The sequence below is a fragment of the Branchiostoma floridae genome, chromosome 1 (genome assembly GCF_000003815.2).
Source record: "Branchiostoma floridae strain S238N-H82 chromosome 1, Bfl_VNyyK, whole genome shotgun sequence".
In the NCBI taxonomy this organism is placed as follows: Eukaryota; Metazoa; Chordata; class Leptocardii; order Amphioxiformes; family Branchiostomatidae; genus Branchiostoma; species Branchiostoma floridae.
Genome location: NC_049979.1, coordinates 7,029,023 through 7,054,218, shown reverse-complemented (window position 1 = coordinate 7,054,218; position 25,196 = coordinate 7,029,023). Strand labels below are relative to the sequence as shown.

Sequence of the window (25,196 nt, the reverse complement as noted above, 5' to 3'; positions counted from 1 at the left end):
ATTCCACGGCTGTTACAGTGTAGTCACTTAGTTCGAACGTGGGTTCTACGAGGCATAGAACACGATCCCCCGCCCGCCGCCGATCCACGTGAGCCGGCTGATTGCGCAATAGTGCACGCTGACTTTGACCCCCGTGCAGGCATGCATATCCGGGTCACAGGCGCTTCATATTTCAGAGGCAACATGGCCACGGTAGAAGGAACACTTGAACGTAAAAAAACACCCGAAAATGCGCATTTTCTTGGTCAGAGCCGCATTTTTCCCCGTAGAAGAGTGGATAAGTGCCTTCGTCATTGAACATCCGACTTAGGTAAGTTAATTCGATCGTTAAAGGCTTTATACAGTTTTTTGTGTGTCCAAATGCAATTTGCAACAGCTAGACGGAATGTTGTCGAGTGCTTGTATAATTTCGGAATTTTTCGCACGGTTTTTTTTATTTCTCAGTGGAGGAATACAACGAGATGATGTTTTTCAGAGCGATGACGTCATTACTGCGAAACAAATACCTGCTGTCTGATATTGTCTCGTTTGTTGTAGTAACAAAAGTAGAGCATTTTATAATAGAATATATATATATTTGAAGTGTGCTTCTTTCACAAACATTAGCCAAGTCAATTGCAATCAAATGAGTCTCCAAATTGAATTTTGAAAGTAGACAGTAACACATCCATAGTTCATGCAGTGCATGGAGGGGAAGTTGCATACATATAATACATGGGACACTATTTTATACAAAACTTCTATACTTCTAATTTTTATGAAAATGTTTGAAATCAGTGCACAGACAGTACTTTGGACTTAAAGCTGTAATATTTTTCTTACTGTAAGTAAGTGTAAGTTTTATTACTGGTACGATTTTAAAAGCTTATGTAAAAAGGTACTAGTACTTGCAGACACTGGATATAAAATCAAAGGTGGTCCGGTTACAATCAATTGGTCTGGTATACTACTGACAAAGAATTGCTCTTCAGATTTCCACTTTGTCAACAACTATGTCATCAGGAAAAAATTCTGTAATCCACTATCCCTACCATTGTACCTTGAAGCCATGTTTACCATGTGTTATCTATGTTTAAGGCTTGACAAGTGCTGGGAGAAAATGAAGTACCAGGAATGAGAAGAGGATGACAACTCACACAAGTCCTTATTCAAGGTAGCCCCAAGGTATGTGTGCATATGTATAAATCATTTGTATCTATAATACCCTGCATCTACATGTAGAGACAACTATATTCTGGACATTCTGAGAACTTGTGACAGGTTGCAGGGAATGTTTAATTGTCAGTGTAAATAATAAAGGTCTTAGGAAGTGTGAATAATGAAGACCAACTTGACCAGAACAAAAAAATTATAAGCACACTGTGTGAACGGTTGTATATTCCTCAGCTCAGTGAAGTCATATACCACATTAGGTGTGAACATTTTTACAACCTTGTCGACTTTTAATGCAGAAGTTATACTATGCAAGAATGCATTCTGCAAGTAGTTCTTTCATGTGGGCTGCATGTATTTTCACTTCCCATTTACCCAATGTTTGCCTCAGTTTCACGATCTATTTTGTATCTCTACTACAGGCCAGACTATGCTGACAGCATAGCCCAGTCTCCAGCCATGAAAAGCAGAGGTTCACTGTTATCTGGGGAACATGAAATTAGGAATACTTTAGATCCAGGTGAGAATATTCATTTCTTATAGCTATCAATATGTCGTGTAGGTATGTAATGATAATTGTCTATCCAGAGAGAGTTCCACCTTCAATTAAACATTGGATATACAATACACAAATGTGGCTGATCTCCATTTTGACCTTTGCAACACTGCAACCTCAGCACAGACTGAGGGTTTTGATGGCTGCAGTCAAGTTCTCATTAGAATCCTTAGTTTAAGATGAGTGATACATTGTCATAGTGGAATTGGAATGACTCTCATTCATTTATTACCCAAACTTCATTTATATGAATCTTATCTTGATACAATGGAAGATGCCTACCAACAGAATAAAACAATATGATGGAGATGTGCATTCTTTATTTCTCATCCTAGCTTGCTCTTTTTTGCATAAAGCTAACTTAACTTACTTTCCTTTCTGACATGTTGATTCTGATTTGTTATCAGCAATACTCTCAGTCTGAAGCCACCCATGTAGGGTGAAACATACCATGCAACTTTTTGTGCATATCCTTTTCCCCAGCCCTGTTGTTTTAGTCCCTTAATTTGATATAGTATGCAGATAAGCTATAATTTCATTTCAGAAACACTATGTTGGTGCTTTTGCCCTTACCTTCTACCTTTCCTTATAGTTGTACTGCTACATATAATATCTCCTTACTCATATCTTTTACAGGTCAGAAAGACAAGGATGCATCATAAGACATTTATGCATATGAATGACAACATTGTTTGCATCCTAGACCTGATCAGATCAATACTAGGTAGCCGTAGAAAATGAGATTTGTCTAAATTAGTGGTATGGAATGAAACATACTTTATCTACAGATATCTTTATTCAGACATGTAGCATATTGCAGCATTTAACACAAATCTTCCCCATGTTCTTGCTTGGCTACAGGTCATACTGCTGTCCATGGTGGCTACTAAGAGAGTCCTGTCAGAATGTGGATAGTGTCCAACTCCAACTTCCTCAATGTCCATGCCAGGTTCTGTGATGTCCCAGAGTTGACTCACTAGCTAGATTTTTACATCACCACTGCTAGCTGCAGTTCAGTTTCCCCTAGTAAATTAACTTGTCACCTTGCATGGTTTGTGTGCATTTATGTTAAATACAGACTAAGATTGGTGACAGTTATTCCACATATCACTGCCTCCTAGCATCATGATATGACAAATGTTCAGTCTGTTGACAGATTAAAAGAGGAATTTTGCTTCTGTGAAGTAACCTTTTTAACTCACTTATCTTGTTGCATTGTATAAATTAGTTCATGATCCTTGTAAAGACTTGTTTTGAATAAAGGATGCAGCATGCAATTTGTTGTCAGCATAGTCTGGCCTGTAGTAGAGATACAAAATAGATTGTGAAACTGAGGCAAACATTGGGTAAATGGGAAGTGAAAATACATGCAGCCCACATGAAAGAACTACTTGCAGAATGCATTCTTGCATAGTATAACTTCTGCATTAAAAGTCGACAAGGTTGTAAAAATGTTCACACCTAATGTGGTATATGACTTCACTGAGCTGAGGAATATACAACCGTTCACACAGTGTGCTTATAATTTTTTTGTTCTGGTCAAGTTGGTCTTCATTATTCACACTTCCTAAGACCTTTATTATTTACACTGACAATTAAACGTTCCCTGCAACCTGTCACAAGTTCTCAGAATGTCCAGAATATAGTTGTCTCTACATGTAGATGCAGGGTATTATAAATACAAATGATTTATACATATGCACACATACCTTGGGGCTACCTTGAATAAGGACTTGTGTGAGTTGTCATCCTCTTCTCATTCCTGGTACTTCATTTTCTCCCAGCACTTGTCAAGCCTTAAACATAGATAACACATGGTAAACATGGCTTCAAGGTACAATGGTAGGGATAGTGGATTACAGAATTTTTTCCTGATGACATAGTTGTTGACAAAGTGGAAATCTGAAGAGCAATTCTTTGTAAGTAGTATACCAGACCAATTGATTGTAACCGGACCACCTTTGATTTTATATCCAGTGTCTGCAAGTACTAGTACCTTTTTACATAAGCTTTTAAAATCGTACCAGTAATAAAACTTACACTTACTTACAGTAAGAAAAATATTACAGCTTTAAGTCCAAAGTACTGTCTGTGCACTGATTTCAAACATTTTCATAAAAATTAGAAGTATAGAAGTTTTGTATAAAATAGTGTCCCATGTATTATATGTATGCAACTTCCCCTCCATGCACTGCATGAACTATGGATGTGTTACTGTCTACTTTCAAAATTCAATTTGGAGACTCATTTGATTGCAATTGACTTGGCTAATGTTTGTGAAAGAAGCACACTTCAAATATATATATATTCTATTATAAAATGCTCTACTTTTGTTACTACAACAAACGAGACAATATCAGACAGCAGGTATTTGTTTCGCAGTAATGACGTCATCGCTCTGAAAAACATCATCTCGTTGTATTCCTCCACTGAGAAATAAAAAAAACCGTGCGAAAAATTCCGAAATTATACAAGCACTCGACAACATTCCGTCTAGCTGTTGCAAATTGCATTTGGACACACAAAAAACTGTATAAAGTCTTTAAACGATCGAATTAACTTACCTAAGTCGGATGTTCAATGACGAAGGCACTTATCCACTCTTCTACGGGGAAAAATGCGGCTCTGACCAAGAAAATGCGCATTTTCGGGTGTTTTTTTACGTTCAAGTGTTCCTTCTACCGTGGCCATGTTGCCTCTGAAATATGAAGCGCCTGTGACCCGGATATGCATGCCTGCACGGGGGTCAAAGTCAGCGTGCACTATTGCGCAATCAGCCGGCTCACGTGGATCGGCGGCGGGCGGGGGATCGTGTTCTATGCCTCGTAGAACCCACGTTCGAACTAAGTGATCGAATTCAGGGCCTTTGAAACAGCCGTGATTCCTATTCCACCGCTGATGGCCACCCGGCTCTAAGACTTGTCGCAGGGCTTGCCGAATTGTAAATGATAACAAAAGTAACGTTACAATTATAATCAGACGATGACACATTTTTGCTCAGGGACGAATTGAGTGCTACTCGAGATACTGACGGTATATATCATATTTTGATATCGATATGCATGATACAGACCACTTTATGATAAGGACATGAATCAATTTGTCCAAAAGCTCCATTTGTGTGCTACCTGTATTAAACAGGCGTGATGGCGGATGGCGTGCTCGTCTGATGTTTAGAATGGCAGATTTGAAGATAGATTCCGAATATCCGACACGAACGACGTATTTGCCAAATATTTCAATGCATGAAAACCTTAAAAGTACACACTGATTGCACAATACTAAATTATCAACACACCACAGTAGTAAAATACTAATCATTGGGGATAAGAAACATTTAAAACTGAGTCAACTTATCATGTGTGTACAGACGCCTAGACGGACGCCCGAACACATGTAATTCAGACTGTACCAAGCACCTACCGTATTTAGCTGAAGTAACGTTAAATGTAAAATGTATAAATGTTAAATTGGATTGGACAACTATACTACAACCTGGAAGAGATGGTCGTCAGAGTTGAGGGTGTACCAAATAAACTGGAGTGTGCCCCCTAACGCTTTCATGTCAGCACAGTGTAAGTGGTACCGATAGTTGACCGACTCCTAACCTCTGTACGGTTACTCTTGGATCCGCACCAACAATTCTACAGGTTTGCTTAGTGACGTGAAACATCGCACTGAACGCTGCACATTCGGCACAATTACCCTTTGAAAAACGGTTGTAGCTGTCACTTTCGCCAGTCTCGCTACTTTTGTACAAAGTATAATGTACGTAGCCTTTTGGAGAACGCGTAGAGGGAAACATTGCCCTACAATAACTGCACGGGTACACCTCCACCACTCTGCCATCGTGGTGCTGATTGAACGTGTAGGTCGAACAAAGTAACATGAAAGGTGCATTGGCGGGAACCACTTGAACCATCTGCCCCGATGGCGAACGTTCCCCGTTCAGAAGCACTTGCAAGCCAACCAGCGGGTGCCAAATGTACCTTGAAGCGTAGTTGATGTACTCCTCTTTCAAATGCCGCGGTAGGGGCACGCTTCCGCCCCAGGTCACGATATTAACGGCCCGCTGTCCCCTGATTGTACATAGCCCTTGTACCCGACACAGTGCTGCACAGCTGAAGGAGTTACTTCTGATGTGAGTCAAGTGACCAAGGCAGTTTCGGCTGTAGCTCATCTGGAAGTTCAAGTCTCTCACAAACTCAAGAACCTCCTGGTCACGATGGCACAGAAGACGAATCTGAGAAGGGTTAGGTAGGTTCATATCGTTTAGAAGAATTCGACATTTAAGTTAGCAGCAGAACAGTCTGACGTAATGCCATTTAAACGACAACTTTTGAGGGCTACATTCAACAGATTTGGTACCTGCTACTGTATTGACCGTACCTGCACCTGCACCTGGACCACTTGCTGGTTGCAGCTCTTGCCTAGCATTAAGACCACGCTAGTTATATTAGTGCCATGATTTTGCCTAACGGTTATATATTTTGATAATGTATATTGTTATCACTGTACATATCATTGTATGGTATATTTTGTTGCGGTATAAATGAATTTTATGTACGCGAGGGCAGCATTCAAAGCTTCAAAGGTGCATTTGCACCTGTTTTGTCCTCCTTTTCACTATGCGAAAAAAAAACAAATAAAGAAATAAGAATACTGTATGGTCTTACAAGTTATGGACGAACAAAAATCTGACAGACGTTGTTGCAGACGACAGTGTGTGATAAACTAGCGCCTAGCTACCACGAAGTAGACAGACTCGTGCACTGATCTCCCGAAGTTAAGGGTTTTGAATGTTGCAAATCATGAGCTTTTGTTTATGAGACTGTTCTTTATCCGTGCTCTCTAAACGGCAGACGTAGTAGGAAGAATGACCAAAAAAACGTGTTCATACCTGATCGAGTAAGATGGTCATAGGTGGCTGTGGATGGGGTTGTTTGAAACGCTGCATTGCTATGTGTGCACGTACGTGAGGAGGGCTTTGTCGGAAGAATCCTATGTTCAGAAGGTTGACATTTCTGTCTTGCTGTGCCCAGTGCCAGAGACTATCCAATACCTGGTAGGGACAAAGAACACGTTATCACAAATCAAAAGAAGCGAGAAGAAGTCGAATTCACGTAGTAGAATACGACTCTTGTGTATCTTACTAATTCTTAGATTCATTATATGTATTTCATGTATCTTTTGTTGCAATAAAGGTCTTCATTTATTCATTTATATCACTACATTTGAACGTGCATTCATGGATAATCATCTAGTAGCTTCAAGTTGTTATCGATTTTGCGCTTGACAACATCTTGTTGTTGCTCTTCATAGGTCAAGCGCCAAACTGCCGACTGGGGAACACAATGGATCCTGATGTACTGGCAATCCTAAACCCGACGGTATTGCATTGTGCTACTACCAGATAGGCCATCGTGTTTGTGCACAAATTCTGTACTCCTGTCTTTTTTACCCTCCTTGGTCTGTACAACATGTCATCCCTAAGGAGAATCTTGCGTACTCACCATAGCTTGGCAAGAAGCGACCCGACGATTTACCTCCTGTGCTGTCAGTCCAGCCCTACAGAACATGTAGCGAAGTTGAGGGAGGGAGGAAGCCATAAAAACGCGCACAAATGTGTCGCAGTCCTGTTCTATTTTCCGTGCTTGTTCCATAGCGCCTAGTATTGACCGATTCGCTATGTAGTGATTGATTAAAATCTGAGTCAAAGTTTACTGTAAACAGTGTATTGGCTAACTTAGTTTCGGTGGAGATTTCGATGACGTCATCACAACAAAAGGCGGAAAGTGCCCAGGAAAAGGCGCGGCTAAACGCTATGACGTGCCAACAAGGTACAATTGAGACAGCTTGGTTGTAGTCACAGACTGAAGTTATAATGTTATGCTATGTTGGCTATGTACAAAAAAAAATGATTTAACGAACCTAAATGAACGAGTCGTTTAGCCCATTCACAATCCTTTGTCAATATTGGAACAACTCATCACCTGTATCCAACCCCTCTCTTTCAAACCCACCGCAAACTATAATCTCCAAGCAGATCCTACGGTGCCATAAGATAGTATCAAAGCTGGCCAAGGAGTATAGCCGGCTAAGAGTGTCAAACGGGCACCGGTAAGTTTGATACTATGCATTACGCACCGTGGATCTGGTTGGAGATTACTCAAACTATAGTTCCGTTCGTACCACGCGGGTCATTTGTTAACCTACAAGTTATTGTGTATATTATTGCATTTCCATTCGTGTTTCGGGGTCAAAGGTGACTGAAAGTCAGGAAGGTTTGACGTCCCGCTCACAGACAGAGTCTATTTATTACACGGTGATAATTTCAGGAGGTAGCTGTCATTTTGCGATGCAACTTATCTGCGTGGCTGCATTGCGTAAGGGATGTTAGATATGTAATCATTACGCCATTCTAAACTATGGTTAGAATATAGCAGTCAAATCGTGACCCGCTTCACAACATGTCCTTGTGTGCTCTATTAAATGGGGTTTGACTGGTCACGGCAGGTCAACAGAACTAACCAGAATGACCTTTGATTTGGGGGTCGTTGGACTTTGGAATCGGCACGAGACTTTTGCCTGATCGTGGGTGACCTAGGCCTCAGAAGCCGTTCTGCGAATAGACTGACACCGACAGGGGTTCGCTTAAAAGGCTGGGCTGTCTACCAGGCCAGGCTACCTGGCCTGTCTACCTGGCCTGGCTATCACGTCAGGCTGCTCAGATCCCCCCATTCATAGCCCCATCATGTGGCACTCAGCCAAAATAGCTGATTGACAGGCATAGTAATTGCTAATTTCAAACCCTGCCAGTGACCTGAGGTTGGCCTGTCCACTGGCTGGACCCTTCGGGAATGTGTCTGGAAGGCCTTCATTTACGGACTGTGTCAGGAACACATTCAAGTACTGTACCAGCACATGTGTTCGGTACATGCTGTAGGTTGTTAGACCTAAAAACAGAGGTCATGGGTTCAAATCTTTTGACATGTCACAAAATCTGTGCTGATTACAGTACTTAAAATCCCCACTCCAACTTGTACAAGGGGGTTGGAGAGAATATTGGCAGTGGAAGGAGAGGATTGGGCTCTGTCCTAGACACAAAAATTGTACAGTGGATAACAATCCACAGCCTCAAAAAGGCTATGTGACTACCGAGATTGTATATGTCAACATGGCATACTAGCATAGAGAACAAGGAGGTACATGTAATGATACCCCCTTGGTCAGTACAAGTTTAGCTTTACAGTGATATGCTGACTTCCTTCTTGTTGCATAAGCTGAGATAGTTTCTGTTCTAGAAGACAGACGTTCAATAAAGAAACGAATTTCTGTTGCTGGCAAGCCCATTCTTACACACAAACACACACACATTCACACACACACAAACATACACCCACACAGTACTGGTACTTGTGTTCCTGACACGCTGCAAGCAAGGCCTCCCTGAGACACATTCCCAAAGGACCCAGCCAGTGGTGGACAGGCCAGCATCAGGTCACTGGCAGGGTTTGAGATTAGCAATTACTATGCCTGTCAATCAGCTATTTTGGCTGAGTGCCATATGATGGGGCTATGAATGGGGGGATCTGAGCAGCCTGACGTGATAGCCAGGCCAGGTAGACAGGCCAGGTAGCCTGGCCTGGTAGACAGCCCAGCCTTTTAAGCGAACCCACACCGACAGAGCCACCGGACAGTAGTATAGCAGAGGCAAGCCTTCGTACAATAAACTCATCTGATTCTCCCGTCATTACTGGCTTCATGGTCTAGAATGGGGCACATTTTCCTTCTGTTGCTGACATGGCTGGGGGTAGTGACAGGCAAGTTAAGTTTTGAGTACCTCTATTTCTAACGGCGAGGCAGTGGAAAAGTGGGGGTGGGGTGACGGTAGTGGGAAGGGGGCGTTTCACATTACGAGTTACTGCACGCATGACACCGTCGCCCATCCTCTATCAAGTACTGTCTGGCACCTTCGACTTGCTGTGGTCGGTTGATGTAACGTACGAGGTAAGAGAGGACATTTTGTGTGTTTTAATCAGGTGCATGCATCAATACTCAGAATACCTGCATTGAATCAAGTTCCCGTATTGTCTGTTTACAGCCTTCAGTCCGACGGACACGAACCCGATCAACCTTGTTGTGGACCAGGCTTCAGGCGGGTTTAAGCTGAACGTACCAAACTCAACTCTTAGCTTCAACAGCGCAGATATCTTCTTCCAGGTACAGGGAAATCTTTTGTATTAATCTCGTACGCCGTGTTAAAATATATTGTTACACCTTCTTGGTTGGATACAACCTTCTTACTTATGCCAGTACAACAGTACGTCTATATGGAGGGGGGCTAAAGACTACAACGCTAGTTTCAAAGACATCAGCGTAATCACTGTCAGATCCTCAGCCTATTAATTAATTTTGATACGTCGCATTAACAGTCAGTAATCAATCTAGTGATTAGTTGTCGATGGGTTACAGAATCGGTTGATCCCTGTGTCCATAACTAGGTGAATGGGAAGCTGTACAGCACGGCAGATGGCAGTCTGTTGTACACTACATTCGCTAGCGGCCTGGGTACCGACCCGCTGGGGAAGTACCAGTACAAGTCCATCCATTGGCAGGCCGGGGGAGTCAGGGTGGAGACATACTACCGTTACTACATGGATGCACCTGCTGTCGTGTTTGGGCAGGTCAGAAATACATTTAATGTCAATAGAAAATATAACTGGGGACACACTCAGCGACAAACAAGCAAACTAACACCTAGAACGAAAACAATACCTCCATTTTCGCGGAGGTAACAACGAGTACAGTATGTGAAATTGGTGCCGCACACTTCTTGTATCGTCCTATCGGGGGTGAGATACACGGCACGATGTAACGGTTGGACAAAATATTCGTTTGGAGGGAAGGTGCTGTGTGTAACGCTAACGCTGTTGGACAGTTACTCAATTTATGTATACGTAGTCTCTGTGGATTTCCTGTACTGTACCCACAAACATATAGTTATACATATATGATACAATTCTGTTTGGTATCTATCCATCTCTGCAACATATTAGTACAGCAATGTGTTCTGGCTTCAATGCTTGCACGCAACAATGATGGCATGTCTTCTTGAGAACCCAGCAATAAGAGATCTGGTATTAGAGGAGCGCGGGACATGTCTCACCCTTAACTCATGAACTCAACTGCTGTCTGGTATGTTGTGTAGCACTTCCCAGACGGCGCGAACGGCACCAGCGTCGGGAACCAGGAACACACCTGCACGGGGTTTCCCACCATCGCGCTGGAGGGGCAGGCGGGCCTACTCGCTTACCTGTCCTTCGGAGGGAACATGTTCGGAGGGGCCAGCATCGGGGCCGGAGAGTAAGTACAATCTACTGTTGTAGCATAGGCTGAGACGTTTTCGCATCGAACAGTGGTCCCCGGTTTTGTAATGAGCAAGGACACTTTATAAGCACGGCAAAGCTGAGTGATACGTAGTTCCTGTTTTAGTCTAGGTTCAGTGTGGTGAGAATCATAATATTATATATCATTGTATATGTTGTATATATATCATCAATACCTTGGCCACATGTTGGCTGGATAGTTAGTCCACCAAGACTACCTCACTTGTCTCTTCATGCCCGGCCAACACGCACATTTACAGCACGGCTATGGACAGTAGAAGTTGTTATCACCAGGCAACTATGAACTAAAGGTTAAGCGCGCCTCCAAAAATATATTCTATTAATAGCATTATGCCTTGTGATAGAAACTGTCTGAGCAGCGACATCTGTCCTGATGTACAATGCGAACCAGTAAGAATTGCCCTGAAGAATGTGACAGACGGTCACTGAAACGTTGGTGAGAATAAAGCAATGGTTGTGTAAGAAGAGTCTCTTTATTCCGCGACGTACCGACCTGATGAAACTATTCACGGATGAGAGACTGTCTGTCGTGTCTGCCACAGGTGGTATTACCAGACGACAGGGATCCGGTCCGGCATCACCGGCGGTCCTCTCGCCATCTTCGACCGGACCCTGCACACCGTGGTCCTGTCCCCCTTCAGTCAGTTCATGGCGGCCTCGGTCTGGCACAACGGCACGGGGGGCGGCACGTTCGGCGGAGAGGTCAACTATGGCATCATGGGGGATGTGGAAAACATCCCACCAAATTTTGACTATCAGACCATCCTGTTCTATGACAAAGGTATCAACCAGGTAGGTAACGCGAAAGTAAGAAAATAACTGCATATGTTTTACAAATAAAGGTAAAAGTATCATGTATCCTTCGGCGGTGGTAAGACGATAACACCTTGGCCCCGAATATGAAGTTTAAAGTGACGAGCTTCAATGCAGAAGGACAGTAAGGTGCAATTATACTGATTTAAACATATGATATAAACATAACCGAGTCCAGAAAGAAACAACAAGAGAACGACCAATCAATATATTTTCTGTACACACCTTGCAGGCACTACACGAGTGGGGAGGGACACTGATGAAGCAATACGGAAAAACTAGGGCAAGAACAGAGAGTGACTTTGCCAGCAACTACATCGGCTATTGGACAGATAACGGTTAGTATCATCACTTCTCACCGACGCCGGAAGAACCAATGAAGTCTTCAGTTGGATAGAGCGTAAACCCGCCGTACATGCAAATACGTGCTGTCTACGTGCCAAAACGTGGGCAATCTTTTGGGATCCGTAAGTCGTGAGTACCGCCTCCGTACGAAGTCGTATGGAATCCGACGGATTTGGGAGCACGCAGACACACCGTAGAACTGTACGTGCAGGGAAAACTTTGTGTGCCATCGGGCTGCGGATTGGCCCCCCGTACGTGCCAGTATGGGCGACGCGCCTGCCCTGTACAGCCTGAACGTTTTCAGAAATACGTGGCGGACGTGGCCTCCCAAAAAAAACGTACGGACAAATTGCACGTACATCGGATTGTGCCCTTAGTTTAAGACAAATCACAAAGAAGGTTATATCGGAAAAAGTTCGGCGTCAAGACGTTGGCTGATTTCTGCAATGGTATCACGAGTCTAACTTTCTGTTTTCTGTTCTGATAGGAGCTTACTATTACTACCACACGGAATCCGGGAAGAACTATGAAGAGACCATGGTGGACGTGATGGCTTATACAAAGGAGGCTGGGATACCTTACAGGTGAGTCGCATTCTCTTCAATGCATTTCTTTAAACATTGACATTAAACGGATTGTTTTCTCGAACTAACTTTTGTCTTTCTGAGTAAGGACGTTATATAGAGCGTCCTTGTTCTGACTGACCGACTGTAAAGCCACTTAACACACATAATAAAAAAAGGAAAAGGAAAACAAATCGCGACAGAAGGAACGACATGACACGCAACGATTGACAAACAAACAAACAAACAAACAAACAAAAAATCCCGTCCCCACAGGTACCTGCAGCTGGACTCCTGGTGGTACTACAAAGGCGTGGCAGGCGGGGTGAAGACGTGGGACGCGCGGCCGGACGTCTTCCCGAACGGACTCAGGTGACGCCACAGCACGGCAAAACCGATTGGTGCTCGCCCGTCATTTACGCGATCGATGTAGCATTTTTACACAAAAACTGTGTGTCACATAATGGCTGTACAGACCCTTAGCTTTCACCTCAAATATATGCAGATGAGGCAAAGTTAACAATTATGAACAATGGTTCAGCTTATCTCTCTCCGAGGCAGATTGTGTGACTCTTAAATCACCTATTCAGTACGTAAGTAACTGCAATGTCGCTTGGTTTTTATGTCCTCAGGGCTCTGTATGAAAAGATAGGACTCCCTATTGTTGCGCACAATAGATACTGGTGAGTACACTTTCATCCATTCTGCTATGCAGACATGTCGCTAGAACTCCGCCTGGTACCAAACAGCTGCAGGCGGAGTTCTGGGACGCGGGTTTGTGTCTGGGTCGGAAGTGGCTTTCATCTCGTTAAATGCTGTGTCAACGATGATTTTCTGTCAATGATACGTTTATCTTACAGACTTTGCATCTAAGAGCGGGTTTTTCTTTTCTAGGGCAAAAGACACCACGTACGCGAAACAAAATGGCGGAAACTACAGCTTTATCGTTGAAAAGCAGTCGACGACGTCAATGCCGATAGACATGGTGAGGAGCACGTCAAACAACAATCATATTTCAATATCAGTAAATGTTGGCATAAGTCGCTTACGCCTCTGGGATACTAATGATGAAAACTCAAGATGACTAAAAGGTATCTCATAAAATCCCTTGTACTGTAGAAATGAAAAGAAGTCAAAGCAAGGCTGATACAGTAGAAGCCAGTTATTTGCACAACGGATTAACGCACACTTCTGTTAACTGCACGGAATCCCAAAATCCCAAACCGGTGCGGTCCAGCTGAATAACTTCGCATTATTGCACCAGCCGGATAATTGCACGAGATTCACTGGAAAATAGACCGTGCAATTAAGCAGCTTCTACTGTACTTCTAGAATAGTCAAATGCAGTGCACAGCATTTCGTTGTAGCTAGCGACAAAGCTATTGAAGATGCATGGCGCATATACCACCCTGACCTTTCTCCCTGTCCGTGGTGCTGAAATGACATGTGTTGGTCTCTCTTCACAGATGTTCTGGGACGACCTGTTTACCCAGTCTGCCGAGTGGGGACTCATCGTTTATGAACAGGTAATAGACCTTCTGAATGAAGTAAGTTTACTATTAGGCCACACCGACTTAATTCTATGGATGACATCCTTTTGACACCGAAAAACTATTGCACGCGGGCGAAAAAAAAATAGTACATAAAAAAATGCGGATGGCCACCTCCAGACCATACTTTCCCAGGTTTGATTTGTCTTTCGTTCACATGCAGTAAGCCTGTAGAGACCATCGTCGCCAGTACAATGATGTCTATATTTTAATTCTTATCCGAAGAAGGAACAAGGGCGCTGCGGCCCCATGCGCTGACCATGCAAGTGTCCCCTACCCTGAAGAGCAGATCCTCTGGCAAGCATGAAATTCTGATTAACCGGGGATGCTATTGTGTAACATGTGGCCTCATTTTTTTGACAACAGACGAAAATTAATGCGCTTTCGAATGTCATTCATAGAATTAAGTCAGTGTGGCCTTACTACCACCAACAATTTCGTAACATGCATGTCGACATCGTACGGACTTGACTATAAAACATTCAGACGCTTGGTTGCTAATCAATTTGTTTGGTTAATTACGACGTCAGGATTGGCTTGATGTGGAGTTCAAAGGTCTGAAGGCGACTCTGTCCAGCACCAGCCTGGGGAAGCAATGGTTGATGCAGTTCGGACAGGCGGCGTCCTCACACGACCTCAACATCCAGTACTGCATGGCCAACCCGCGACACGCGCTGCAGAGTGTACAGATTCCCGCTGTTACACAGGTAAAGCTTAGCCTGGGTGCCATCCGGATAGCAGTTTGCTTCTATGTTCGCTTCTGCTATCATGAGAACAGCAGAGAAGCGACAGTATACAGTGTGTAATAAATGTCAGAGCGGGAAGCGACAGTATACAGTGTATAATGAATGTCATAGCGAGAAGCGACTGTATATAGTATATGATGAACGCCGGAGCGAACTACTTTCCGCATGGTACCCAGGCTAGGTAAAGCTATGTTATCATATCAGACGAGATACACAGAAAAGTGTTACCTGACCTAGCAATCAATTTGAACCTCTAGGACTACAAGACGATTTAACTTGAATATTGTTGTGGACTAGATAAAATATAGACAAGTCAGAGAGTGACGCCAATTGGAGGAATAACGCCTGTGTTACAGCGTATTTCAGACATAGGACATATAGCTGTTACACTTATGCTACCAGTGCCCCTTATGACAGAAAGGCTAGTGGTCCTTCTTGGTGTGAGTGGATCAAGCCTTACAATCAGATCTCCGGGTGGTTGTGGTTGACAAATGTGATTGTCAATCCTTCCACAAAATGTTGTTAAACTCAATTGAAAAAAAAAAGAGATAAAAAATGACAGAAATGATACTTCGCGGACCTACCATTTTGAAATTTGGGCTTGTCAGACGTTTGACCATATAACTGTGTGCATATGCTTTAAAAACCTTCTCAGGACCATTGTTGCGCATGTAGGCTCGAGTTAGTGGTGACTACCACCCTGGGAACGAGCAGTGGCGCATCGGCATCGGGTCCATCATGGCGCATGCGCTCGGAGTGCGCCCTTACAAGGACACGTTCTGGAGTACCACGAACCAAACTGGCAGTCCATACGGTACGGAGAACAGTCCTGTTTGGCTGTAATTTAAACTGACACTTACTAATCATAAAATAGCCCGGCTAGCTCAGTCGGTAGAGCATGGGACTCTTAATCCCAGGGTCGTGGGTTCGAGCCCCACGTTGGGCGAAAAATCTTTTTTTGCATAAACGCTCAGCTTGAAGGAGAATAAGTCGTTGTCTGAAAACAGCCCGAGGAGTTAACGTAACCATTTTACACAACGCCAATAGCATAAAAGAAGACGAAAGTATGTCCTCGACAGCTCAAAGCCATATTTGACCATTCTACCATACTCACGCATCAAGGCCATGCTACGGAGCCTTACCCGCGACTCCAGGCGGCTGTAACCACCCTCAGCGCCGGGCCGGTTGGACCGAGCGACATGGTGAAGGGCGCGGATGTCAAGCTCATCATGAGGTTAGAAGAACTTCCTCGTTAAAAGTGGATCGATGGAAACAAAAACGTCTTTAATCAATTAGCATGAAAGCTCATCTGTGTTGATATAATCCATATTGAAGTTTTTCTACTGTCATACAACACAAAATTTGCTCACCTCGAATTTTCGGCCGCACATCCGTTGACCTTCGTCAGGAGTGATGATTCAATTATCTTTGATCAAATTTCCCCCCAATATTCAATTGTGATAATATTTGAATTTCACACAAAGCTCCATGTATAACCTTTTCTGATTTGGAATGTATCTACATTTACCTCTTATTTCTGTAAGTTATCTGTTATTTTTAACGCTGCCACTGACTTGTCTTGCAGGTCCTGCAATGCAGAAGGTCTCCTGCTGAAGCCATCACGACCAGCAACAGCTATAGACCTACAGATCGCACAGGTTCCGAAGTCTTGTACTTCATTCTAGTTCATAGTGTCAACCTATATAGTGAGCTAAAGATGAATAAATGTAGTCAAGTGTGATAACTATCAATTCATGAGGATCTCAAATTAGCTAATAAAAAAATGTCAACCTATAGAGTGAGCTAAAAATGAACAAATGTAGTGAAGTGTGATAACTGTTGATTTGGACATGCAATACACTTAACGTAACGATCATGATTAAGGGAACACAGAGGTCGATAATGCTTGAGGGGCATAAGTATTTGTGTGGTGTTCACTGGGGACATCTACCGACTACAGAAAGCGTTCCAGCTTGATCTGGGTCCTAAGGGTGAGGTGTGGACGACGTACAGCGACATCTCCGGCTTCCGGTTTGGGATCATCCTGGCTGCGGACCTGCAGGTCGACTGGAACATCACCTCCGTCACGGCAGGCTTCGGAGAGGTGAGGAGAGAGGGGTATCATTCTACTCATAGATATATTGCCGTCAATGGCATGACTGGTGGCTAATATCTATGTGAGATTCCCATACGACTGTTCCGAGAATCTTCCGAGAAAAGCTATGTAAATAACTTAATAAGGAGCAAGACGGCAGTTTGACAATATCCTTATCTTTCCTTAATTTCTTCGCTTCTTGTTCTTTATTTGCAAAAGTTATGGGAATTTTACAACAGATTCCACGAGGATCTGAAATCAGCTAATAAAAAAATCGACAGTAAAACAAACTAGAGTTCGGCGACCTCATACCTCCATGAAAATTTAGAGCTTTCGTAAATTTCATGCACTTGACTAAAACATTAACATAATTTATGCATGGTGTTGTTCATCATTGACTAACGTACACATGTCACAATTATAAAATTACCATTATTGATCATAAAGCGGTTTTGCAATTTTTACATATATTATGCAAATAAGTTCCTCATTACCATATTTGGTATCTGCTTATATTCTACCTATCATAATTACCATGTGTTACATTTATTGAAGCCCAGTTATTGAAAACAATGGAATTACACAATTTACTCATTAATTATGCAAATTAACTCATCATTTGCATAACATGTATATCATTATGAACATCTTTGCCTAAGGTACCCGCATGCCTAATATGATGCCAATCCGTCAATCCTTTCTGCAGTTATCCACTTTGGAATGTCTTGACAAAAACGCCCCTGCAGGTCCCAAATTGAATGTTAGGGGGCTGAAACTTGCTCTACTTTGTCATAACACTGAAAGCTATCTACCACCCAAATTTCAAGACCATATCATGTCCAAGACAAGAGATACATAGAAAAAACTGCTATGATTGAATGTTGTCATTAATTATGCAAATTTTCTCCTATTTTGCATAATTAGCATTTCATTTTGTACAACATTGTCTGAGGTACCTACATACCAAAAATCATGAAAGTCCGTTGTTCCCTACTTGAGCTATCCTCTTCAGAAGTTTTTGACAAAAATGCCCCTGCTATCCCAAAACTAGACGCTAGGGGGCCCAAACTTATGTCATTTGTTTCTGAGCACAAGAGCTATCTAATCCTTAAAAATCGTGACCATAGCATGTTCAGAACACCGAAATAGCAAACCCGGAAGTTGCGCTGCAGTACCAAGGGAAGCCGCTAGGGGGCCCAAAATCTAATCACTTCCAGCTTTTATCACACCCCACCAACACACTAAGTATGAATATCCATTCAGCCGTTCTTGAGTTATCTTGTTGACAGACACACACACACACACACAAACGCAGGGTAAAATATAACCTCCATGACATGTCATGGAGGTAACAAAATGCACTGGAGACGTGACCAAAACAGACCCTGGCTTAAGATAGGAAAATAAACTGGTGTTCTTGAAATGAGTTTTCGATCGACGACATCTTTATTATCTCCTTTCATCAGCCACTGCTTCCAAAGAAGAAGTCAAACCCCCCAGTAAAGAATGTAGAATCATGCATATAGATAGATGTATAGAATAGAAACTTGTTACTTTTTTACTATTTGTACCTTGCAATTAGCCTACGGGCATGGATTTGCAAATAAAAAAAAATTTAAAAAAGATTATCTTCTCCAGATGATGTTCGGCATGGCCTTTACGTTGCCGTTTACAACGACATCCTTAACACCGTTCGGTGTTGCCTCAGAAAACCTGCTGTTAAAGCAGTGCGGAAAGGACGACTTCGCCGTGTGGTACACCTCACCTTTCCTGAACCTCCTGTACGTGCCGCTAGATGTCGCATATGTGTATAACGGATTTGTTAATAACATTTTAGTTTGTAATGATATATATAGATTTGGTGTTGGACAGAATCAACAATTGCTGCAACACTGCCAAGATTGTAGGAATCGATTTCTTCTATGACCCATTTAACTACATAACGTTAAATGTACCATTGCTGGAAAATATGCCATTTATCATGTTTCTGTACCAGCTTTGTTAAAAAATAATTCTTATATTACCACCACATATGTATATTACCACTACATTACTTTAAGCAGAAATCAATTTTACTACCCATTTAGTGAATATTGATTCTTGCATTGATACCATACAGGACGAACAAGACGGTAATGATCATTGGTGAGACAGACAAGTGGGTCCCAATGTCCCCCCAGCGGGTGACCAACATCCACACGTACGGCGACACTGTGGAACTGTCCCTGACAGGAGCGCCAGGCGAGGTGGTTACCATGTCGTATGGTATTGAATCAAAAGGTTGGATGGAAACCAAATGTGTTCTGGACGAGGCCGGGACTGCAACACTTAACATCAATAAGGAAACTTGCTACTGATGATGACATCACTGTGGCACTGCCCCTACAGTTGTCAGGCCATAGTCAATTTCTTTGTGAATATCCTGTATTGTGCAATGTTACTGACATATGCATCATTGCCATGATTACTGTTAAGGTATTTGTTCTATTTTATGTGCTAGGATGTTAGGGTTTGGTTTATTACAGCAGCAACTGATGTCCCCTCCCACAATTTACCAATTCCATAAGGATTATCTTCCTGTCCCAAAATTATTTTTGGCTGGGCACACCTTCTTACTTCAGTCTTGAAGAACGAAATGCATTAACTAGATACCAAATGTGATTTTACTGGTACAGAATACGAATTCTATTAAACGAAGATTTAGCCTAGGTGATGCTTTGAGGAGTGTACCTCTGGCATCTTCTCCTCCAATGATCTAACACTAGTTCACCTTTCTCCGTTGGGTAACCTATATCCGTTGCTTTTAAAAACAGGGTATTTGGGGATATTATGTCGACGGACGTTGGTTTCAAATTGCAATACTTTCAGTATATTGCAGTTTAATCGACTTGATATACCTAAAGACCCTATTTTGAACATATATACAGATATAGGTTACCCAGCGGGTAAAGGTGAACTTGCCTTACATACGGTTGACGTCATACTTTAAAGATACTGGTAGTACTTGGCTAAGAGTACTTGACGTGACATACAAATGACAATGGACAAGCTGTGCTTGTGGGTAGTGCTTTCTTTATTCCATCTCCATGTCCAGTGACCACACCACGTTAGCATGAGATAGCAATATACTTGTTAGCATGGGACCAAAGAGCAACAGACTCAGTGTGTGTTTATATGGCATGGCTGGAGGCAAGTTAGGTCACAGCTACATGTATATACTACTGGAGCAACATCTCGGACTTAAGACATCAATAACGTGACTGACTAGGAACTGTTTTGACACAACCTCAGTCCTGGAAACTTGGTACAGCTTCTCTCCCTCTGAATGAGACAGAAGGACTGTAATTCAAGATATCCATGGTATGTAATGTCGTTAACTTGGACAATAAATTCAAGCCAATCTAGTGAACACTCAGAAGTTACAGAAGTATGTTAAATCTGATGAAATCAGTTATTTCTATCAGTTTTCAAATGCGCAGACCAGTGAAGAAAGGGAAAAGAATTGTTCCACATTTAACCTATCCTTTCAGTACCCTGCTTAGAATTAGTGTGATTCAAAAAGGTGTAGAGACATAAGATGTATGTACCTTTCAGATTACCCTTTCATCATCTCTGAGGGCCAACTTTCTTCTCATCAATTTGAGAACCAACTACTTTGACTGGAGATCATGGACTACACGTCTATATGCATCATTTTGAGAGTCTGCCGGCATACCTTTGCAGCAGTACCATTTTGTTCCCACTTCAGGTTGCTGTCATTTGTTTCAAAATCAGTTACAAACATCTTCAGTCATGAAAAATATTAAGTCTCTTGACAGAACACTTTTCCACATTGAAAACCGGGTAGGTTTCTAGAGGGCCGAGTGGGAAGAAAAGGTTTACATCTGGTTTCATTCTTGTAGCTTCTGTCTTATAAAAGAAGGATGGTGTAAGAATATGTTGGAAGGCCTGTGACTATGGAGGAAATGAATTGTCAGCAGAAGTGCTATAGAATTGTTCTGTTCAATGGTTTTGATGGGCAAAGTAAAACATGTTTTCCATGTCCACTGTGTAAAGGGTCAAGGTTTTCAAACTGAATATTTCCTTTCTGACAAATGTTACATTGTTTTTCCAATTCCATCCATAGTTCTTCCTACTTCAGCCGAGATCATCTAGCCAATCATACAGGAGAGTTGTGGTTTGATCACTGAAACACCAGTTTCCACTGTTGACCAAAGTAAGACAACATTTCGTGGCCATCAAAATCTTAACACAAAATTCTATCTTCAGTTCTATTCTTGCCAGCAATTCACTAATGTTGTATTCAGGCAGCTTAAAAATCTACTATCCCATCAGTAAACAGCATCCATTATATTCTTCAACATGAGCTTTTCAATCATGTAACAAGTCCTGCCATCTTCAAAAATCTGCAAACCATTCTAGTCGCACAACGCATCCTTCTGAATCAGTATTAAACTTACTCCTTGGAAGTGACCAATCACGGGCGATAGAGTGTCATCGGTAACACCAATTATCCAATCAGGATGCAGCATCAATAAACGTATCCAAGAGAATGGGTGACTTACACCTACCAATAGAATACCACCTGAAACCTGCCAACTCTATTATTTCCCTGTTATCTAACCCTAAAGGCATAGAGAAAAAAAATATTGTGTTGTTCCTCTCAGAGGAATGCACCAGGCTGTGTGGAACCCTGGTCATGGGTACAATACCAAATAGGTTAAAATATCCATATGAATCAAAATATTTTGGAGGTACATCCCCCTCTGTGGAAATTTCTGCAAAAATAATGTAGATATGACAGCATTAATAATAGGAATACGAACTTAGCACATATCTATATCTCTCATGCACTACTGTCAATTCCAGTTTAGTATACTATAATAAATGATATATTGTATCATAGTGCTATATATCAACATTACCTTTATAATGTAGCCATCTCTCAACATGTACAAAGACTACTTAACAACATGTGCCCAACAGATGGGTTGAGCGCTGCATGACACTCTGACCTACTATAACAGGTACCGAGTGTACCGGTCTCAGTACCCAAATCAACAACTGTTTCTGATCTACACTGTTCAGCAATTTACAATTATAAGTCCATTTGACATATACCACTCTATACACACCAGGCCCTACAGAGAGCTGGATGCCGTAAACAAAGTCTACGGGCCAAATTTTGCACATCAGAATGTACCAGTACTTGCATGTAGATGTAGAAAAAGTAAAATTCTTCTGAAAGCCCAGGCCCCTCGTATGGGCTTTGATCCATCCCTGGGAAAACAACTATTCCCCAAATCCGGGTGAAACAGTTGTAAAAAAAAATGGAAGTTTTATCTGGGATGGAATCACAAATGTATCCCTGGAGTTTTAGGTTTAAATTGCAAGGTTCCCCTTGTAGTTTTATGCCAACCGCTACTTCCAAAGGGGTTCGTCCACACGGAGTTGTTGTGATGGTGGGTGACGTCGGTCCTGGCTGTGTTCAGAAGATTCATATTCTGACTAAAAACAGAGTCCTGCACTGTGATTGGTCCTGAGCCGTGACGTCATAATCACCCATCCAACCAATCAAACTCCCCTATATACACATGTTCTGTTCTCTAAGTAGACAGGACTCTAGAGCAAGGCTTCCACAAGCCACGGGCAGTTCAACATTGGACAGAATTTCACTGCTTGTATGAGTTATACCTAAAGCATTCTGTTTCGTTATGGAAAAGATTCACATATGATTGAACCAAATCAGAACATTTACAAGGGTTAAATCAAGGTTTTTAACCTCCTTGGTTAAATGCAGCAGACCAGTTTCCAGATGGCAAACAGCGACTGTAGAGACAGGCACTGTACTGTATTGTTCATTAAACGGAACTTCGTGCCGATGTGCTTGGTAAGAATAATTTCCCATATAAAGACTTTCCCATATAAAGATTGGGGTGTAGGAAGGTTTTACAGCTAGTGGAAGCCCTGGTGTAGAACATTTTAGTCACACGGGTGTCTAAGCTGACAATAGGGCCAATGTATGTACAGAGCCTCATACTATCATTCTCCTTGAATATATAATGATATCTATGTACATGTACAAAGTGAACCACATAGGGACTTACAGTCTACCTGGCTGGCAGTGACTGGTGTTGACCTCACATATATATTTCATTCATTAGCGCAGGGCATGACCATTCAGACAAGTTTTTGCCTCATATATCTCAAAGCGTCGTTTCATATGCAGACTAACATATATTGATCTAACCAAACTTTTAGCAGAGCTACTTTCTTCTAACATTGTCAGTACTAGTATATAATAATCTTCTATCGAGAAAAAACAATTTTTCTTGGGCAAAGATAATAATACTCATTTCAATCCCACAATGCAACATCATATGTGGCATGAAAAGAATCATAACCATATATGGACATGGCCTGCTCATATCTTCACTGGGTCAGGATGACCAAAAATGGGAGTGATCATGTGATGACATGTTGGAAAGTATGTTGAACAACCATGAAAGAAGTTCTCCCTGAAATCTAGCGTTCCTCAAATGTTCAGTGATCTAAGACAATGGGTCAGCCCTCACCAGCTTTGTCAGCCAGGCACTGTAAGAGCTCAGTCATGTAGAGAAACTTTCAAGTCACACTTTTCATGTCACGAATGGCTGGGGCTTCACTTCATCCTGATCCAGGATGGCAAATCTCATGCAAAATAACAACTTGATGCACAGCATATTATATATATCATACAATTGCAAGAATAGATCGAACATCACGTAATCTATCAACAGCAAATTCTGCACTGTTATATACATTTACAATAGGGCAGAACAGTACATGTGCAAATCACAGCACTTCGTCAGTAGGTCTACACCAATGCAACATGTAGGGACATGGCAGTATCAGTAGTACAACGAACCCTTCCTGCTATGGCTGTCAAGCGTCCTCCTTACTAAGGTTCCAGGGTGACATTGCACTGTCTTTTTCAAGAAAGGATGTGAGAAAGTGGAAAAATTTAGCAGGAAAAAAAAAGTATGGTGTTCTCGTAATTTTACAAGGTCATGTGGTACGAATGTATTTTCAATTCAGACCTTGACCACAAAAACTGCATGCACAAAGCATTTTTCTCCACTTCAATTTTTGGTATGACAATTCAAGCTTTGGACATGAGGGTGACTGGCCAGGCTTGCAAGCCTGTGACACTGTACTATGTGCACACTTGACAGCCACATCCAGCCAAGGTTCATAAGGTAACCTTAAGTTACAATCTGTATCATCATCAGACCACTTGAGAAAGCAGAAGCAATGGTTGCAGCATTTTCCTGGTGCCAGTGGCCTGACGCAGAAGCGGGATACACAAGACATTGTATAAACTTGCCTGCAAGACTTTGTCCTCGAAAACCACGGTCTCACTGAGACTGTTACAAAACGTTCACACACCTCTCCACAATGGTTAACACTGCTTTTATCTGTACCAACATGCTAGATAACACATTTTGGGATAACGTGTGAGGGTGGGACAGGCTTACCATCCCACCAACACCAACAACAGTGGAAGAAATTGTGGGCAAACGTCGGACACAAACTCAGTAACCAAGACTCTTGGTGATCTAGTTTCCGTTTTTCTCTTTTGCAGGTCAACTGGCTTGACTACATATAGGTCTAATATCTTCTCTATATACTCTTAATTCTCTTCTGTCTTGCTTTGACTCTACTTCTCAGAAGGTAGATGTCCGGTCAGCACCATCTGTAAGGCAAGACATGGTTGGTTACTTGTTAGCAAACACATCTGCACTTACAATATGAAAAACATACTCATACAGAGATGACCATGATGTGAGAGATGTCATGGATGCAATTTTAGTTTAAAATAAAATCACTCTTTTTGCTTTTGTAGTTTATAAATGCGATTCAACATGCCCATATAACACCTTTTAACATGTTGATAAACTACAAATGCAGATGACAAATCCATCTA

At 42.1% G+C, this 25,196-nt stretch overlaps 3 protein-coding genes, 2 long non-coding RNA genes and 1 other non-coding gene across 7 annotated transcripts in view; 3 read left to right on the top strand and 3 right to left on the bottom strand.

Annotated features, from left to right (window-relative positions):
• Window positions 1-27: 27 nt before the first annotated feature.
• Window positions 28-2,985, top strand: LOC118417514. Its single transcript, XR_004831368.1, has 4 exons — window positions 28-310; window positions 1,078-1,164; window positions 1,575-1,672; window positions 2,570-2,985. It is a non-coding gene; the product is annotated as an uncharacterized LOC118417514 (long non-coding RNA).
• Window positions 2,483-4,580, bottom strand: LOC118417519. Its single transcript, XR_004831369.1, has 3 exons — window positions 4,273-4,580; window positions 3,418-3,504; window positions 2,483-3,007 (listed from the first exon to the last, which is right to left on the bottom strand). It is a non-coding gene; the product is annotated as an uncharacterized LOC118417519 (long non-coding RNA).
• Window positions 4,581-5,261: 681 nt separating this feature from the next.
• Window positions 5,262-7,395, bottom strand: LOC118417495. Its single transcript, XM_035823077.1, has 3 exons — window positions 7,222-7,395; window positions 6,609-6,770; window positions 5,262-5,951 (listed from the first exon to the last, which is right to left on the bottom strand). The coding sequence occupies exons 1-3, from the start codon at window positions 7,369-7,371 to the stop codon at window positions 5,274-5,276; spliced, it is 990 nt and encodes a 329-aa protein (XP_035678970.1). The 5' UTR covers window positions 7,372-7,395; the 3' UTR covers window positions 5,262-5,273.
• A 1,996-nt stretch (window positions 7,396-9,391) lies between these two features.
• LOC118427255 lies at window positions 9,392-21,654 on the top strand. Its single transcript, XM_035836934.1, has 18 exons — window positions 9,392-9,531; window positions 9,813-9,931; window positions 10,213-10,395; window positions 10,920-11,074; window positions 11,661-11,910; window positions 12,164-12,269; window positions 12,764-12,860; window positions 13,116-13,211; window positions 13,472-13,522; window positions 13,734-13,824; window positions 14,306-14,365; window positions 14,920-15,096; window positions 15,811-15,949; window positions 16,258-16,369; window positions 16,721-16,793; window positions 17,096-17,239; window positions 18,869-19,011; window positions 19,350-21,654. The coding sequence occupies exons 1-18, from the start codon at window positions 9,483-9,485 to the stop codon at window positions 19,585-19,587; spliced, it is 2,283 nt and encodes a 760-aa protein (XP_035692827.1). The 5' UTR covers window positions 9,392-9,482; the 3' UTR covers window positions 19,588-21,654.
• Window positions 16,009-16,081, top strand: Trnak-cuu. Its single transcript has one exon. It is a non-coding gene; the product is annotated as a tRNA-Lys (tRNA).
• Window positions 21,655-23,275: 1,621 nt separating the features above from the next.
• Window positions 23,276-25,196, bottom strand: part of LOC118427263 (protein Smaug homolog 1-like) — a 48,197-nt gene continuing 46,276 nt past the window's right edge. Inside the window, exon 12 of one of the 2 annotated variants that reach the window (XM_035836946.1) lies at window positions 23,276-24,965. In XM_035836946.1, the coding sequence (XP_035692839.1) occupies window positions 24,937-24,965 (29 nt within the window). In that variant the 3' untranslated portion in view covers window positions 23,276-24,936. The remainder of the gene's footprint in view (window positions 24,966-25,196) is intronic. The other variant, XM_035836953.1, reaches the window with a different exon arrangement.